Source organism: Sceloporus occidentalis, unplaced genomic scaffold (assembly GCF_023333645.1).
Source record: "Sceloporus occidentalis isolate IW3139 unplaced genomic scaffold, rSceOcc1.0.p SCAF_7, whole genome shotgun sequence".
Lineage (NCBI taxonomy): Eukaryota > Metazoa > Chordata > Lepidosauria > Squamata > Phrynosomatidae > Sceloporus > Sceloporus occidentalis.
In genome coordinates this window covers 79,292,436-79,311,309 of record NW_028316987.1, presented here as the reverse complement: position 1 = coordinate 79,311,309, position 18,874 = coordinate 79,292,436, and the positions used below count along the sequence as shown (strand labels likewise).

General features: G+C 39.6%; 1 protein-coding gene across 8 annotated transcripts in view; it reads right to left on the bottom strand.

Annotated features, from left to right (window-relative positions):
* Positions 1 to 18,874, bottom strand: part of LOC149310011 (uncharacterized) — a 235,216-nt gene that overhangs the window by 31,795 nt on the left and 184,547 nt on the right. For 7 of the 8 annotated variants that reach the window (XM_089533474.1, XM_089533473.1, XM_089533481.1 and 4 more), the window contains 9 exons: positions 17,152 to 17,277; positions 16,207 to 16,326; positions 11,472 to 11,582; positions 10,776 to 10,895; positions 7,305 to 7,421; positions 6,361 to 6,471; positions 3,910 to 4,035; positions 2,116 to 2,217; positions 1,036 to 1,128 (listed from right to left, as the gene is read on the bottom strand). In XM_089533474.1, coding sequence (XP_089389600.1) covers positions 1,036 to 1,128; positions 2,116 to 2,217; positions 3,910 to 4,035; positions 6,361 to 6,471; positions 7,305 to 7,421; positions 10,776 to 10,895; positions 11,472 to 11,582; positions 16,207 to 16,326; positions 17,152 to 17,277 — 1,026 coding nt within the window. The remainder of the gene's footprint in view (positions 1 to 1,035; positions 1,129 to 2,115; positions 2,218 to 3,909; positions 4,036 to 6,360; positions 6,472 to 7,304; positions 7,422 to 10,775; positions 10,896 to 11,471; positions 11,583 to 16,206; positions 16,327 to 17,151; positions 17,278 to 18,874) is intronic. The other variant, XM_089533480.1, reaches the window with a different exon arrangement.

The following is an 18,874-nucleotide window of genomic DNA, read 5'->3' as shown; positions in this document are numbered from 1 at the left end:
TTTGGTCTTATTTTATACAATACCATCTGGTGTCTAGAAATAAATCCAGTTAAAATCAGTTATTTATTGTAAGGAACATGAAATCTGCCTTTATTTATGTGGGTTAAGGCCAACTCTCTTCAGTGTGGCACAATCTCACCTACAGGGTTACTAACAACACCAGCAGCAAGAGCAGCAGCTATGGGCTGGTATCCTGTTCTGTATTTACAAGACTGTAAGGCAGATTTAAGATTTTATAACTTTTGGGATTCACATTTTTTGTTAACAATCAAATGTGACCAGAAAAACTTAACTCTTAGGCCAAGCTTTATGAGGCACTGCAGATTAGTGCAATGGAAAATGGTGACGGCAGCACTCTTCCAGTCTCAGGGTGTGTTAAGAAAAGTAGTTGCAGCAAGATCTCAAGAGGTCTCTCCAGCTGCCTATCTCAATGTGCCTTCAAGAATGCTACAATGGTCATTTCCCAATACCGCAATCGGCATCATCTTGGGGCACTGCCTAGTTTAACAGGTAGACTTGGGGGTGATAACATCAGAAGACATTACTTATACGACAGAGCTCTACTGTCCTCTATTGCTGTCGGCCAATGCAGGATCTCTAACATTATGATATATTTCAGTGGATGGCTGTTTACACACACACACACATACTATTTATAGGTGATGTGATTTGATAATACATGACTGTAATTAACCAGTGGCTATAATTATATTGTTAATCTTGGGGGAATAAAAAAGGTAACAGCAACAGCAACAACAATAACTATGATGATGAAACAAGTGGGAATAAAGAGTATCATTCTGTCACTGAAAATAAATAGAAACTAAATATTTTCAACGCTGGCTAGGTTATTCCTTAACATTCCAAGCAGGTATGGTTAGGTCATTTTATATGCTTAATTTAGTTAGAATAGGAAGAAAAGAAGAAAGGTGAATTTGATTGATGGAATGGAAAAAGTATTTGGTGGAAATTTAAATTCATTTTCGCATGTTAAATTTCCAGTAGCCTAATGTTATAGTTACTTTTTGTACTTACTATCAACTACATTTGTATCTGCTTCTACAACAGGCAACTCCCATTTATCAGTTGAACTGCTCTTTAGTTCTTTTATACTCTGCATCCTTTTCCCTACAAAAACAACTAGATGTTAATGCTGTAACGGTTTTTAAAGAATATCTACAACAGTGGTTTATGCTTGTTGACTAACAAATGACATTGTGTTTTGCAAAGATTAGCTGTCTAAAAGACCTGTTCAATCTAATTTGGAGGTGAAACAGACCAATTCGAAACAACGGCTTCCCAGCACCTTGGGGGCCTGGCTTTTAGATGCTGCACGCCCCAACGCCACCCTGGTGGCAGGGGGTTTATATGCCACACACCACAGGAGTGCCACAAAGCCACAGTGGCACAGGAAAAACCTACTTTTTTCCAGCTCAAAAAGGAGTGGCAATTTCTCACTTCTTTTTAAGCTTGCAATAAGCTGGGTTGGGGGCATGCCATCTGCAGCTCGAGCCCATCTCTCTCAGGGGTGGTCTTTTCTATCACTCAGCTTCATGTACCTGTTAGAGCAGCCATTCTTAACCTATTGTGCACAGCCCCCTGGGGACCCACAGTGTCTTCACAGGGGGTCTAATAGGCTAACCCTGCCTAACTATTTCCTCCACCTGTCTGCTCTCCTTATATCTTTACCCCGTAGCAGGGTATGGAGGCTCTGATGCAAGAGAGAGAAAAGAGCCTGGAGACACATCCAAGGCATGTGGTGGGGAGTGGAGTCTTTCCTTCTCTACCAGGTGTTGCCATCATGCTCACCCTCCCTCCCTCCCTCCCATGGCCAGGGTGCACATTGATAAACCAGCACAGTGGAAGGAAGAGACTAGGAGGGTTGCCCAGGGGAACAGATCCTCCTACCTCCTTCCACTGCCAGGCACCACCACTGTGCTCCCTGAGGGATTGCTTGCCTTCCCTGCTTCTTTCTCTGCCCACCTGCCCTCCCTCCCTCCCTCCCTCCCTCTTTCTCTTGTGGCTGGAGAGCATATGGACCAAAAGAGCATATGACCACTCGTCCCGAGTCAAAGTTTATAATAGGTACAGCATTTGACGCTCTTCTGTACTCACTTATACCATCCAATTGAATAGATGAAAAAGTCCCTGATTTTTCCAGTTCATTCAGTTTTGATTCTAGTCTTGTAAGCACTAGCAAATCATTTAAATTTTTCTCTATAAATATAAATATAAATATAAATTATAAATATAAAAGTGCATACAGTCAAGAACTGAAAGCATTATGTAATATTTCACCTAACAGAAAAACCATGCAGTGTTCACAGAATATGGTCTTGAAAGAGCCCTGTGTGCATTTCTCACAAATATAAAAAGAACAAAGATACAATCCTTAATTATTCCAATTTATTTTGCATGAGAACAGCTGTTGGATTGCAACCATAAACAGGAAAATTATTTGTCAATATTGTGCTTGTGTATGTATGGAGATTATCGGGGGGGGGGGGGGACTGGGGAAGAAAAAGGCATACTCATGGCAAAGTTACACGATTGCATTGAAGATTTTCATACAACGTCGCACTTATCCAGGACTTAATCCATAAAGATCCATGCTCCCGGGACTTCCTCGTGAATGGTTTGTTGCTGGAGATTTCCTGGATCTTAATGGGTTAAATCCTGGATAAGCATGTGTCTGAAAATCTTCAGTGCAATTGCGTAACTTTGCCAGGAGTATGCCTTTTACTCCTGGCTCCCCCCCCCCCCCCCAAATCTGGTAATCTTCTATATTCACAAACATATAATCCTATTCTATACACTCGGCCCTTCTTATACACTGATTTTTTATACATGGATTCAAGCATACATGGTTTGAAAATGTTCAAAAAAAGTATAAATTTCAAATATCAAAGCTTGATTTTCCATTTTTTTATAAGGGACACCATTTTGCTATGTCATTATATTTAATGGGACTTGAGCATACACGGATTTTGTTGTCCACGGTGGATCTTGGGACCAAACCCCAAGCATATAACAAGGGTCCACTGTACTAGCCATTGTGAAAGAAGTTTGGGTGTCCTCTTCTCCATTCACTAATGATAGAAGCTTTGGTCTTGAATCAGTTTATGTGTACCTACTGAGAGTTCCATATAGTTCACCTGAGCCTACATGGATGCAAGCTGTAGTGTAGACAAGGTAGGAAGAAAACTAAGATTACCATCTGAAACATTTTTGAACATTAGGATTCAGGAAAATTAACACAAGAGTTGAGAACAGTATCCCTAATTTAGGATTTAATTAGGATTAAATTATTTATTCATCTATGCACAGCAAAATGCTAATGGTCCACCTGGAGATTTAAGATTCAGATCTTTACATGATATATTTCACTAGTCTTCAAGTATGTTAATGTAGTTTACAGTAGATCACAATATAGTATCCTCAGTAAGTTACAGTCTCTTTGATGCTTGTAAGAAGCAAAACACAGTTATGTTTACCGAGCTGTTAGAGAAATACTGTAGCTTATCAGATCATCTCAGCTACATGTCTTTGACACACTCTCCAAAAGAGAAGTGGTCCCTTCTTTTTGGACTAGCCTTTTTTCATCTTTCAGTATCTTCCTACTGAAATCTTTTCAGTAGATTTCAGTGCAACCTTTATTGGCACTCAGGTAAAGATTCTATAATTTTCACCCTATCTGTGACATACCTACTTAGGTCTTCTATCTAATTCCCACTTACAACTTCTATCATTTTTATACATATTAGTCTGCCTCTGATTCTTTGGTCATGATGAGAAAAAGATGCTGCTGAATGGGATGTACTGGGTGGGTAGTTGAGCTCATTTCCAGATGGCAGTCCTGATGAGCATACAGTTTAAAGCTAATTCAACAGAATCCTGTTTTTCACTTACCATCAGGTATTGTCATTACACTTTGTTCTAAATCTGGAGCCTCTGCTTCTTGCATATCTTGAAGCATTGACTCAAGATTGGCAGCCAATAGTGCTCTCTTCTCTGTTAGTTCCTGCCTTTTCTGTTCTGTATAAAGGAATGCCCATGTTACTGTTTAACATTTTAAAACTGTTTGAATTTTTAAATTGTTTGATAAAAGTAAACTGGCAAAGTAACAACAGAGCTAGCATTACTGGAATTATTGGGAAAAATACCTGAAAATTTAGTAAAGGACCTACAAAAAATACCGGTCTGTAGTTCTCAAGTCCATGGAAGCTAAACCTTCTGGCCTGAAAATGAATATTCATAACATATACTACAAATGCTTTACAATCAAGATCACTGCATTAAGAAAGGATTCTAAAATTAGAAGAAACAAATGACAATCTTCTTAATAAAATCAAAGGTCTTGAAAACGGGGGTAGACATCTTAATATACACTTGAGAGAGGTGCTGGAAAGGCTAAGCAAAGGAATCTAATGACATTTATAATCACCTGGCTAAACAACATTTACCCTGAGCTCATCTTGAAAAAGATGGACACTGAACATATATGTGGAAAAATAAACATCAACCAACCTCAAATAAGTCTCCGAGAAATATAATACTTCAAGTAACTTAATATCCAAAAAAGGACTAGTTAAGAGCAAGCTCTCTGCATGCCAGACTTGAAATAAGAAAATCAAAAAGTCTTGATCTTACAGGAACTAGCAACAGAGACTGATTTTCCAGACTAAGAGCCGAAACAGACCGGCTCTATACACCAGCTTCCCAGTGGCTTGGGGCTATGGTGTTTAGATGCTGCACACCACAAGATACCCAGAAGCTGCCTGGCTGCCCAGGTGCTCCACCAGTGCAGCATTTGCACACTGCACGCTGCCGGAGCACCATAAAACTGGCTTCCATCCATAGTGGGGCGGGAAAAGCCAGCTTTTTGCTGGGTTAAAAAGAAGCGGATCTCTGCAGCTCCTTTTTTGGCCAGCAAAAGGGCAAATTGGGGCTGTGTGTGGCATGAGGTTTCTGAGGCCCCAATTCAGCTTCGGCTGGGGCAGCTTAAAGCCATCCCTTTGTGGCAGTCTGTTTCACCCGTAACATGGCTATGCCTTTGAAATCTGTTTCCAAAATTGTTGAACGCTATTGATGACTTTTCCAGAAAAATTCATGTACAGACTAAATTTTGCATTCAGTGTATTTTAATGCACCCAAAATTGATTTTCCCCCCATATAGATTATTATTACTGGAATAGTTCTCTAACTGTAGAGCAATCACATAAATTTTCTGAGAAGAAAATTACACCGAACACTTGATCACATTTTTATTTTAAAATTAATCATGGCAGGAAAATATTCTGAGAAAGGCAATATATAAATGAACTAAATAAAATAAAATAAATATTCAAACTAACAGGAAGAAAACTGAAGGAAAAATGTTTTAAAAGTTTGTGTCTGGTTTATGCAGTCCCTAAAGAACATCCCAAGCTAAGAATACAGAGGTCATGTTTCTTTCCATAAATCAGTTTATGCTATTTATGCAGGCTCATAGAAAAGATACCATATACCACCGAATATATTTACTAGCTAAACTCAGAAGTAAAGAGGCCTGGTATTATCATTCGTCATCAATGGGAATATTCTGAGAGAGGCTGGGATACCATGGAAAGGGAAAGGGAGAATTGGGAGAGGTATCTGAAGGAAAAGGTTTATCTGAATTATGTGGATTTAGGTTTATGGAGTACATTAAAAGTTTAGAGCAGAGTCATGTGCTTCTACTGCCTCCAGATGAGGCAATCCTGTCCCCCAAATTCTTACAACTCTCACAAGTCACATATGAGGGGATTTACCTGCAAGACAAAGAGCAAGCCAATCACAGCAAACTATAGGTGCTTTATTCTCTAATGTGGCGGTTCCCAACCTTTTGACTTGCAGAGCTCCTATTTCTATGGCAGAGCCCCTAAGAGGCCTACCCTGTGTCTTACAAGTTAATGGTGTTTACGAGTATATATAAGAATATATAATGAATATATAATAAAATGAAAATTTCATTTTCCTGGAGCGGTTGCAGAACAGCTGGGAGGTGCATGTGGAGCCCTAAGGGCTCCTCAGAGCACAGGTTGGGAACCACTGCAATGGCTCTTCCCTTAAACATAGTTTCTCAGAAACTGAAACAGTGGAGCCAGACATGATTTAACTGGTAGCAGGATAGAATGAATTAAAGAAAAAAAATTGCCACCATATATGACTGGAACATGAGCTCAAAATATGGCCTAATTCTTACTTCATTTGTGCACTCTGCTTTCTCATTCTGTAGGAGTCAACAGCACTACTACTTCTATGGCTGTACCCTACTTCTCAGGTATGAAAGGCTTCTGTAGAAATGTAGCAGGATTGCCAACAATGTAACACTTTACTTACCACTCACACTATCAGGTTCAGCACTTGCAGCAGCTTCCAAATTTTTCAATTCTTCCAGATTTAATTCTAGATTTTCCAAAAAACATCTTCTCTTTTCAGATAAATCTTGTTCTGTTAACAGAAATAGCTTAGAACTTTCATCAGAAAAAAAACCAAAATATTCTTTTAAATGACTTCAGATGAAAAACAATAATCCACCATTAAAGAATATTAAAATAGAAACAACTGCATCAACAAAGATGTGGAAAGGAAGAAAAGGAGGAATAAAACCATCTGATGTTCAAACCAGAAGGTCTGTACAGTACTTAGTCATTGTTTTAGATGGAACATTGAAAGTGTTCGCAGATATTCAATTAAGACTCTGTACTGTGATGGTTTTTGGTTGTCCCAAGGATAACGAAATATACACAAATATAAATTCCAACTAATGCCTATATATATATTTAGGCAAAATATGCATGTTTTTGGTTCTGTAAAACAGAAACACTGAGAAACTACTCTGTGTGTGTGTGTGTGTGTGTGTGTGTGTGTGTGTAACATTTATTAATTGGATTTATACTTCCCTTTTCTGACAAAATGGGACTCCGCAAATCAGACAATAATTTTAGCCAGGCTAGTAGGTTGAATAAAACAGCGACAAAGGCAAACAGACTAAGTTCTACCTAGCAGTTCTAATTATCTTAAGAGAAAGGGAAATTTGATAGAAGACATTAGATTAGAAAATCTACATTTGTGACATCTAGGAAATGCAAATCTTCAAATGGAGAAAAGGAAAGTTTTACATGTGGAGATTCAGTAACTTAAATCTCAGCTTGCCTGGAAATTCCCTTACCAAGGATAAATGGGGAAACATGCTCATTCTGCTACATACATATTGCTTAGGTAAAAGCTATTCAAATTGTGAAGCACTATGCATCTGATTACCCTCATAATTCCATACTCACCATCGGGTTTTACTATCTCTGCCTTGTCTAAAAATAGACTCTTTATTTCTTGCATAATGGCATCTAAACCTCCAGCCAAAAGCCCTGTTTGCTCCAAGAGTTCTTGTACCCTTTGCTCTAAAAAACAAATTGAATAACATTCAGTAACATTTCTGATGGTCCATGTTATTTTCTCTTTCAAAATAATTACAATAAAATATTACAGCTTAACAGTTGTATGGTACAATGATTTCTCAAAATAATTTTGCATATAGGTTGGCCATTACATCAGTAACCACTAGGGCTGCACAAATAAAGGATTCTTGGATTGTTGATAGCACTCATTGATATACCTAAATTCACCCTCATAGGCCTATAATTTTATCCAGAATTTTAAGATAAACCAAGGGCCTGTTCCTACTATGATTTAAAGCAATATGCTAATCAATGTATATGTCCCTCGTTCACACCAGAAACGGTTTCAGACCAGACTGCATTTGGTCTGAGCCACAATGAACGGAGGCAAATGCAAAAGAATCGCTTTTTTTGAAGATGGATCAAAAAGTGGTTCTTTTTAATAGAATTGATTAAAAAGTGTGTTCAGCAAGTGGGAATGATGGACCTGAATCACATTGCACTGGGCAGAGGTCTGGCAGAGGGTGTAACCCATCTCACCCCTGATTTGGGGGAAATCCACCATTTCCCCCCTCTCCTTTCCCAGGACCAGTCCTACATTCCAACTTTCTGTTCGGGAGGAATATCAAAATGCCTTCTATTCTGAGCATGACTAGGAAGCATAATTTTATATGTGTGTTTTTAGCTTTTGGGGGTGTGTGGGGGTGTGTGATGTCCACCATTTTTGCTGGCAAGTGTTCCATTTGAGTTGAATGTTTGGAACCCACTCCTCTCTCTCTCTCTCTCTCTCTCTCTCTTTCTCTCTCTCTCTCTTTCTCCCCTCCCTCATCCTCAGTGGTTTCAGGCAAAGGGATTTCTTCCCTTCCAGTCACTCAGGTGCCTTCAGGTACAGCAAGGGAGGATGTGCAGCAGGGGATGAAGGGGGTGGAAGAGGAGGAAGGGTTGATCACTCAGCCTTTGGAAGAGCCAGGACCGGGTTTCTCTCCCCTGCAGAAGAGCTAGCTGGCTTGTTTTTAGGCGGGCTAGTTCTCCCTCTTTGATGTTGTGTGCCTTCAAGTCCTTTCTGACTTAAGGCCACCCTAAGAAAACATGTCTCCTGGTAGATTGGTTCAGACCAGAGTTACCTTTGCCATCCTCTGAGGTTGACAGAGTGTGACTTGTTGAAGGCCACCCAGTGGGTTTTTTATGCTGGAGCCCTCCTCTGCGCTTACTTGATTAACAGTCCCCCATGATAGGACTTGCCTTGTGTGTGTGTGTGTGGGGGGGAGTTATGTGCCTTCAAGTTGTTTCAAACTTATGGCGCTCCTAAAGCACTGCTGGTTGCCGCCTCCCTCCCCCTCCATCCCTCTCCAAAGGCTGCTTGGCGGGATCTGCTGGTCCCTCCCTCAGCTTCCTCTCCACCAGGGCTATTGGCCATCACCCCCCCAATCCCAGAACCCTCAGACTGCCTGCTCCCTGGGGAGGCTTCAGAGCTCTGGAACCCCAGGGATGCTGCCCTGTTTGGCACTGATGACATGTAGATGCACGTTATATGATTGTGTAAGGGGCTAAGGAGGTATGATGGGGCGGGAAAGATGCACGAGGAGCTGGGGGACCCAGGGGAACAGGAGAAGCAACAGGATGGAGACTGACGACAGATGGGCACCTGCAAAGAGGAAAGGGCAGGGCAGGCTACGCCCTGGGAGAACGCAGAAGGGAGCCCAGCCCTTAAAAATAGGGAGGTCAAGGCGGCCTGGGGGAGAAGAAGGTGTCGCGAAGATGCGGCCGGAGCAGAGTCCAGGGAGAGAAGGATGCCCTATTTCACTATAGACAATCCAGAGCGCTCCTAGGGTTGGTCCCCATCTAGCGGTCCATCTTCTGGACCCTCGTCGGGAAGCTGACTTAGGAGCTTGGGTGCAAAGTCCCGGTTCGCTGGCGCCTTGGAGGGAGGCCAGAAATCTAGAAGGTTGGTGGTGGAACGTGGCTGGGGAGAGGTGGGAGCACGGACCCAAGCCTGGGGGACCAGAGAAGGCTGACGTGGAGTTTCCCGAGAAGAGAGGACGTCGGCTCCTACTCTAGAGATGGACTAAAAGAGGACATTGGGTAGCGGTAGAGGAGTCTGAAGTAAGATCTTCTTTGCGTCACGAGAACAGAAAACAGTTTTGCGTTGTTAGAAGAGAGGGGAGCACCAGTTTCATTTAAGTTTGAGTATGAACACCTGCAAGTGGGAGTCGCTTGCATTTGTTATTGAACACTGCCATGGAGGCCCAGGGACACCACCCCATGCCTGGACCCTTAGCCTCGCCCACAGATTGACATTTTTTTAAAAAAAATACCAGCCAGTGTGAACAACAAGCATGTCAAAAAAGACATGAATGCATGGAATTCTTGAAATAATTCATCGGCCTGAATCGATTCACAGACCCAGTGTCAATGCAATTTGCAAAGTGATTTAAATGCAAGTGGCAATGAGGCCCAAGATTGTCTTCCTTAATGCATCTGACCTGATTATGTACAAGAAATCAATTATACAGAAACTGCAGGTTGTTTTTTTCACCGTGGTTGTATCAGATGTTCTATATGAAAAACCTGAGAGATAGCACGTAGTGGATTGAGCACTGGACTGTGACCAAAGACTAAGGTTCAAATCTCTGCTCAGCCATGGAAACCCACTGGCAGACCTTGGACAAATCATACCCTCTCAGCCTTAGAGGAAGGCAAAGGCAAACCCTTTTTGCACAAATCTTGCCAAAAAAATCCTGTGAGAGGATCGCCTTTGGGTAGCTATAAACCGAAAACAACTTGAAGGCACACAATGACAGCATAAGAAAAAACACAGAACATCAGCTACCTGTACAACATACCTGGGCTTTTTCTGCTATGGCAACCTTATTATGGTATGCCCTCCATTTGGGAAAAGTACATCAGTGGTGGAAAGCAGTGTGTTGTCCAACCAAGAAGCCTCAAATACATTTGTGGAAAGCCATATAGAAGAACTACTTATAAAGGGACTCTCAGTGAAAGGGACCTAACCAGTTAAAAGGAACAGGAGATAAATTTTAAAAGCAAAAAACCCTCTAATTTTCAAGGAAGAAGTATCAGAGGAGGAAAGTCTTCCATCTCTCACCTTGACCAAAGTGAACCTCCACGGCTTTGGATGTGGTGAATCATCTGTCAATTAACTTCCACTTTAGGATTATTTGCAGTTTCCTTAATTTCTTAACAAAACCATTACAAAGAAGTGGACTCCTTGTTACTTCAGTTTTGTATTGTCACTTCTGGCAGTCCATGTTGCCCCCAGGGAAAGAAACTGAACTCTAAACTCATAACAGATACCCCACTCATGCATTAAATGATTAAATCATAGAAAATACTTACCATTGCTGCTATCTGATTGGGCAGCTGCAAGAGCCTGTGCTTGTTTCAGTTCTTTCAAATTGAATGCCAAATTATGTAAAAACACTTTCTTTTTTTCTGTCAGTTCTTCCAAAATTCTTTCTGTAAGTAGAATGTGGGGGCGGGGGGATAAGAATAAAGGACTTCTCAAAATCTTTCCCGAACCTAGCCAATTAAAAAAAAAAATCTTCTTATAACTCCCAATATTCTCTAGATTTAGAATGAGTAACATGTAGTTCTCCAAGATATTTAAATTAAATTTCCATCATCCCTCACTATTTGCTATGTTGGCTATGATTACTGGGATTTGCACTCTGCCAACATCTGAAGCACCACCATGTTCTTTAGCTATGCTCTAGATACACAGGATGAACCTTCTCCTTGTTTAGTTCCGTCTACTATTTACAGATTGCATATAACCACTTAAATTTTGTTGTTATACTGCCTGTATTTATTAAATAGTTATGTCAAGACTTTTATATGTATGCGTGTGGAAACTGCTAGTTAATCTGGTCTCTCTGATACAGGACTAAGGCGGGGTTAATCAGTGGTGGAAATCTTTTCTAACTAAATCAAAGGACATCATGTGAATTAAATGATCTCTACAATGATATTTATTTAAGAAAAAATACATTTTAAAGTAAATAGCATTTTCCTAAATCACTTTTCTGTACTCACCTCTGCCTCTTATTCCAGCTACCTCTTCTTCTTCTTCTAAATCTTCAATAATTGCTTCCAGCCCTGCAGCTAAAAGCCTTCTTTCAGCAGTGAGTTCTTGAACCTTTTGCTCTACAAAGATATTTTAGCAAAAGCAAATTAAAACGTGATATTTGGCTTTTGGAGAGCTAGAGAGTGGTGTAGTGGTTTCAGTCTTGAACAAGGGAACTCAGACATCAGGATTTGAATCCCCACTCAGCCATGGAAACCCATTGGGTGCCCTTGTGCAAGTTACACTCTCCCAGCTTCAGAGGAAGGCAAGGGCAAACTTCCTCAGAAGAAATTTTGCCAAGAAAACACCATGTTATGGTCAGCTTAGGGTCAGCATAAGACAGAAATGATATGAAGGCACAAGAACAACATTTGACCATTGCAATAACTATAGCAAACAGTGCTATCACAAAATAGCCATACAGCTATCCTAAAAACACCCAGCACGTTAGACACTCCACTATAAACACAGCCCAGAATTGATACAGGTTTTCATAAACACATAAATAGACCCCAGTTGTCCCTGTGAAGCATGTACATGCATGCATACATACACACAAACACTTGAGAGCACATATCAGTACTTTGGTGTAATTCTGTCATCAGATACATTCGTGCATTGATAGCAACTGAAGAGAGGGAGAAGAGAGGAGGAAAGGAAAGGCCAGGCCTCAAACAACACTGTCATGGGTAAAATATCCACATCTGTATTGTTTACAGGTCATCGGTTTGGGTAGAGAACAGGATGCAGAGCTAGTCCTCAAATATCAGATCCAATCATTGGATGGTTGCCTCCCAGTCAATGTTCCACCTAAACCTCATGCAACAGGATGACAAGATATGGGGACCTAGCAGAAATTAAATGATAGATAGATGGGTTCCTCCAGCCCCCTGGGAATGAGTGTCAGTCCCCGATTTACAGGAAATTGCTAATATCCAAGATCCATTAACTCTGCTGATAATCTATTATTCTACACTGTGAAATCCAAACACATAACAAACAATATTAAAATGATTTTCCAAACTACCTTAATTGGAAACTGAAATGGCATGTGAAATGCAACATATCTACTAAATGGTCCTGTTTAGGGCAAAAAATCTTGGCTTACTTTTCAAAAAATTACTAAAAAACTTCAGTTCACTGAGTGCAATAATGAAAATGACAAATCATGATAAGTAAATCAACATGTGTCATAATTTAACTCTAAAATTTATGGTAAATTACATTTTTACCCTGTGGACCAATCTCATCACCCTATTTTTTAAAAAAAAGATACTATGAAGAAAATAGAGAGCCACCATGGTATAATGGCTTGAGTACTGGACTATGACGGTAGAGATCAGGGTTCGATTCCCCGCTCAAACATAAAACCCCACTGAGTGACCTTGGACAAACCACACTCTCTCAGCCTCAGTGGATGGCAATGGCAAACCCCCTCTGATGAAAGTTGCCAAGAAAGCCATATGATAGCTTTGCCTTAGGGTTAGAATCATAGAATCATAGAGTTGGAAGAGACCACAGGGGCCATCCAGTCCATAAGTAAAAAATGACTTGGAAACATAGAACAACAACATGAAGAAAATAGCAACTAGAAATATCAAGCAATAACATAGGTTGCAGGAAACAGTGGCATCACTAGGGTTGGCATCATCCAGTGCAGTAACTCATGGTGTCATCATACCACACACATTGACCTCCTCCCAGAACATAACATACAGAATTCTGAGTAATTTTTTAATATAAATTGCCATTCCCATATATCACTGAATGTAATGGTAATAGTTGTGACATAAACAACTAGCAAAATTAAAACTATATCTTTAAATTACAATATCATATGCACAGCCCAAATGTAATTTACATGTACATTGTTTCATACGGTTAAAGTGAAAAAATTTTGAAAAAAATTAAAATAAATTATTAATATTTTAAAACTTTAAAGTTATTTTTTAAAAGACCTGGAGCTTCTCCTTGCTCTTCCCACTGAACCTTGCCCCATTCATACCATCTCCTCAGAATTTTAAAGGCATGCAGGCAAACGCTACAGCCCATTTCTGCCAAAAGGTAGATGTTTGGAAGCAGTGGTGTCACCCCGCCTTAGAGTGTCACCTGGTGCATTCTACATCCCCTGTACCCCCTACTGACACCCCTGACAGGAAAAAAAGGCTAAACAGAGCATGCCATTTCAGTTTAGAAATATGAAATAGAAAAAGGCTTTTACAAAAGATTAATGGCCTCAGATGCAAAGCATTTATGTAGTAACATCCATGCCAAATCTTCCCAGTATCAACCAAAACCTCTCAGTACCTATGCTTCTCCTCTGAAGGCAATAGAAAGACCTTGCTGGACTCTATTCACCTAAAGTATTTTATACATTTTATACACCTCTCATCTTATAGTATGTACCACCATAACATGTCAATCACAGCCAACTTTGACCGATTTTAAAAGTTAAGCTGAGCTGGGTCTGATTATTACTTGGAAGGAAAATACAGTGAGACCTCAGTATCTGCAGGGGATCCCCCCCCCCCCGCCATGGATACCAAAATCTATGGATGCTCAAGTCCTATTGTCCCCAATGGCAGTGCATGCACGTGGCCTCACCGCCATTAGGGACAATGGGGGCTGGCCCTAATGATGGTGCAGCCATGTGCATGCATCACCATTGATGACAATGAGGCTTGCCATCCACAGATGCTTAAATCTGCAGATGACAAATCTATGGATACTGAGGTCCTACTGTAACAGCAAGATATCAATGATCTCCAGGTTGGATTAAGAAAGAATCTCTTCTGAAACTGTACCTGTCAATCTCTAGTACAGGTATGATAGGCAGTAGAGGTATGATTTAGTATAGTACAGCTTACAATGTTCCTATAATACTATGATGGCCCTGATCCAGACACTAGTGGTTAAGCACTTGCATAACCTCATTGAATTCCAATGACACAGAAAATACAACAGAAAATGATAAGCATAGGCTGAAAATAATAATAATAATAATAATAATAATAATAATAGAGTTTATTTATATTTCCCGCCTCTCCCAAGGATCGAGGCGGGATTACATCAGTAAAAATGATACAATAATACAAAATACAATAAAACACTAATACTGAATTAACCAACATTCCTATTAGTTCTCTAAAATATCAATTCATAAAATTCATCAATAGCCAAAAATCATAGGAGTGGAGCAATCGTCATAACCTTTTATATGGAGTCCGGTGGATAAGCCCGTCAGAAGAGATCCATTTTGAGTGCCTTCTTAAAGGCCTCGAAGGTAGTGAGGTAAGGTAGCATCCCACAATCAAAAGTGAGTAGTTTTTGATTGTGGGATGCTTGTCCTAAAAGAAGAGCCAGTGAGGTGTAATGGTTTGAGTGTCAGACTATGACCTTAGAGACCAGGATTTGAATGCCTGCACAGCCTGGGAACCCACCGGGTGACCTTGAGCAAGTCACACTCCATCAGCCTCAGAGGAAGGCAAAGGTAAAGGCAAAGGCACACCCCCTCTGAACAAATCTTGCCAAGAAAACTCCATGATAGGTTCATTTTAGGGTGGCCATGAGTCAGAAATGGCTCCAAGGCACACAACAACAGGCCTAAAAAATAACTATCACAATTCATTTTATATATGCTTACTTGCTAATTAGCTTACTTGCTGTTCACTGCTATGATCTTTGGAATAGCGGTATATAAATAAAACAAATTAATTATTATTCTATGTATTCTCTAAATTTAATTTTTCATTTTATTTTAAATCTATCTTGCAGGTTTCTAGAAGACAATTATTGTTAATATTTCAAATAATATTTTTTATTTACTCAAATAAATTTCAGGAGCAAATTCATTTATACACATAAGAACTGTACAGGTGGCCCCCTTGGTATCCGCTCTGGACCTCTCCCTTGTGGATATCAAAATCCGTGGATGCTCGAGTTCCATTTTTCCCAATGGCGGCATATTAGAGACAATGGAACCTCAATGGTGACATGTGCACATGGCCATGCCGCCATTAGGGACAGCCCTCGTTGTCCCCAGTGACAGTACATGCATGTGGCCACACCGCCATTAGAGACAACATGACTCGTCCCTAATGGTAGCGTGGCCACTTGCACGCTGCCACTGGGGACAATGTGGGCTGTCTGTAATGGCTGTGCAGCCATGTGCACATGCCACCACATGGGGACAACGTAGGCATGCTGTCCACAGACGGATGAATCTGCAGATGGCAAGTTCATGGATACCAAGGGCTGACTGTAAAAGGAAACAAGAGAAGAGGAATAAAGCGATACAAATAAAATAGTGGAACTAGAAAGGTATGGGCTGTAGTATTTGTATGGAACTTCATTCGTTACACATAAGAACTGTAATAGGAAAGAGGAGAAGAGCAAAAAAAAAGCGATATGAATAAAATAGTAGAGCTAGAAAGGCCTGTGACTGTAGTATTTGTGTTGCTAACACCAGATTCCTTTAGTCTATTTCTACACTAAGATAAGACAAAATGTCATCCCTTTCTCATTAAGTGTAGAAATGTAAATTCAAAAATGTCTGTCCCACAAAAGAATGTCTCTGGATGTAGATAAAGACCATCTGCTGACTCCATTCCATAACCCAAATTTATATTTAGGCTTTACTATTAAACACAAAAATGGCCCATATGTATTACCTGCTTAAGCAAGTAAAGATTAGTGTCTACTTACCATTGATATGGCTTGGATAAATAGCTGCATATTTTTGTGCTGCTTCCAGCAATTTTGAATTTGATTCAAAACGTTCTAGAAACATTTTTTTCTTCTGGAAAAGCTGATCTAAATCCTTTTCTAAAACAGAAATTTAAAAATTATTTTTTTAAAAAGCAATTTGAAATGTTCTCTTTGTCACTACCATGACAAAGTCATAAATATTTGACTGGGAGAAGTAGCTTGTGAGAATGAGAAATTCTTATATATGTGCACTGATTTCTGAGTGATTAAGAATTTTAAGTGCACACTGTACAGCTGAGGATCAATTTTTTAAAAAGGGAAATCAAAGGAGGTATACTATGTAGTATTTGAATTTATTTATAAATATACAAGTTGAACATATGTTAGAGATTCACAGCATTAAAATTCAAATAGACACCACTCCTCCCCAATTAGATTTTTGAGGAGCCCATTGCTACCAATGTCATAGTATTTTTAGACACATCATCTGAGTATGAGGGGTAAATCTCTGACTCCTCCAAACCTCTCACTTAGAGCCACCCACTGAAAGGTATCTTTTTTTTTCTTTTCTTTTTTTTTTTTTACAAAAGCAGAATAGCAGACCACTCTGGAGGAATAATCAAGATAATCACCAGCTGTCCTACTGGTTCCATTAAACCTCTCCTGCCCAAACTCCAGTCCTATAACCAAAAATCACTGGGATCAGAGTGCCTTTCTAATGACATTCTAATCCCTGCAGTTTAGAATCTAAACTTGCAACAATGTAATGTAGAGAGAAAGATAAGAAAACATCTACAATAAGTAGTAAAGCAGCACCCCTAATTATGGTGTGCAATGGAGATGTTATAATGCTTCAAGAAATCCATAATAAAAATCACCACCACGATATCAGACAGAGGAACTAGTGATTTTTGTTTATTAAATCACTAATTTGGTACTCACCAATGGGTCTTATTATTCCACCAGTCTTTGAAAGATAAGCTTTCGTTTGTTGCATTTCTTGTACAACTGCCTCCAGGTTTTCAGTCAAAATCTTTCTTTGCTCATTTAACTCTTGTATTTTTCCCTCTGCATAACAATTTTGATACATTTTAAAGAAACACTGAAATATTACTTAATATTAGGTATTTAATATTCACATATTAATGCCACACAGTTGGACCTTCATATCCATGGGGATCCGTTCTGGGATCCTAATGGAGGTACATACCACCATTGGGGACAACAGGGCTTGCCAGCCATGGATACTTAAATCCACAGATGGAAAATCTGCAGATAGTGAGGCCCCATTGTATTAGACTTTCCAAGTAGGCTCTGCCTTTCTGTAATTTTACATACAGTACATAACACTACAGGTACTAGGCTGGATCCAGTTTTTGTTTTATGAACCCTGGAGAAATCCACATAGCATTCTATGGGATGTTTGGTTTATATGTCCTTTACATTAGTCACACTTGCAAGTAATTCAGTAAATAATTTCTGATCAATTGATTTTTAATCTGTTTAATGAACAACCAATTTGTTTAGATCCAAACTACTGTGTTTTAATAATAATAATAATAATAATAATAATAATAAAGTTCATTTATATTTCCCACCTCTCTCATTTACTATGGTCCAAAACACACTGCAGAAATAATTCAGTTTGTGACTGCTTTAACTGCCTTGGCTCAATTATAGGGAATTCGGGGAACTGTAATTTTGTGAGACATTTAGCCTTCTCTGTCAGAGAGCTCTGGTGCCATAATAATCTACAATTCCCAAGATTCCCTAGCACTGAGCCAGGGCAGTTAAAGTGGTCTCGAACCGGATTATTTGTGCAATGTATTACCTAAATTTTCATGTTAACCTGTTAACCCCAATCAAAGATTTAAAATATCTCAAGCTACTCTTCAAAACTGTGAAAATACTAATTATTATAATTTTTCTAAACCTGTTCAAAAGCTAGGAATGACTGTGCACTTGGACACACAAATGTTATTTTAAAAATGACTTGGGGAGTTATCATTTGATAAAGCATGCCAGGTTATGGGACAAAAGAATGCTGGATATCAAATTTATCACAGAGTTGGAAAAGAAATCAAAATGGCATCATAGTTTGATATTCCTTGTGAAAACATAGATTTCCAGACTATCAACTTTCTTCAGAAAAGTAATGAAGCCAATTAGATTCATGAAAATTCTAGAGTGCATAGGATGACAATGCAGTGTTCAGTAGGAGCCAGCCTGGGTTTATCAAGAACACATTCTGCTAAACTAATTTGGTCTGGTTACTATTTTAGCAGATGGTGGGAATGTTATGGATGTCATTTAACTGGATTTCAGCAAAACATTAGATAAGGTCCCCCATAATATTTTTATTATTAAACCGTTTAAATGTGGAATAGATAGAAACACTGTCAGATGGATCCAAAATTGGTTGGAAAACCATGCTCAAAAAGGCATCATGAATAGCTGTGCTTCAAACTGGAAGGAGGCCTCAAGTGGAATGCCTCAGGATTCTGTCCTAGGGCCATTAATTACTCTTCAACATTTCATAGAATCATAGAGTTGGAAGAGACCACAAGGGCCAACCATCCCATCAGTGCTTAGATGACAAGGTGTAGGGAATCCTTGGCCCGATAGACATGGGTGTTTTGTGGTGCCCTAGGGCCAAAATTAGGGC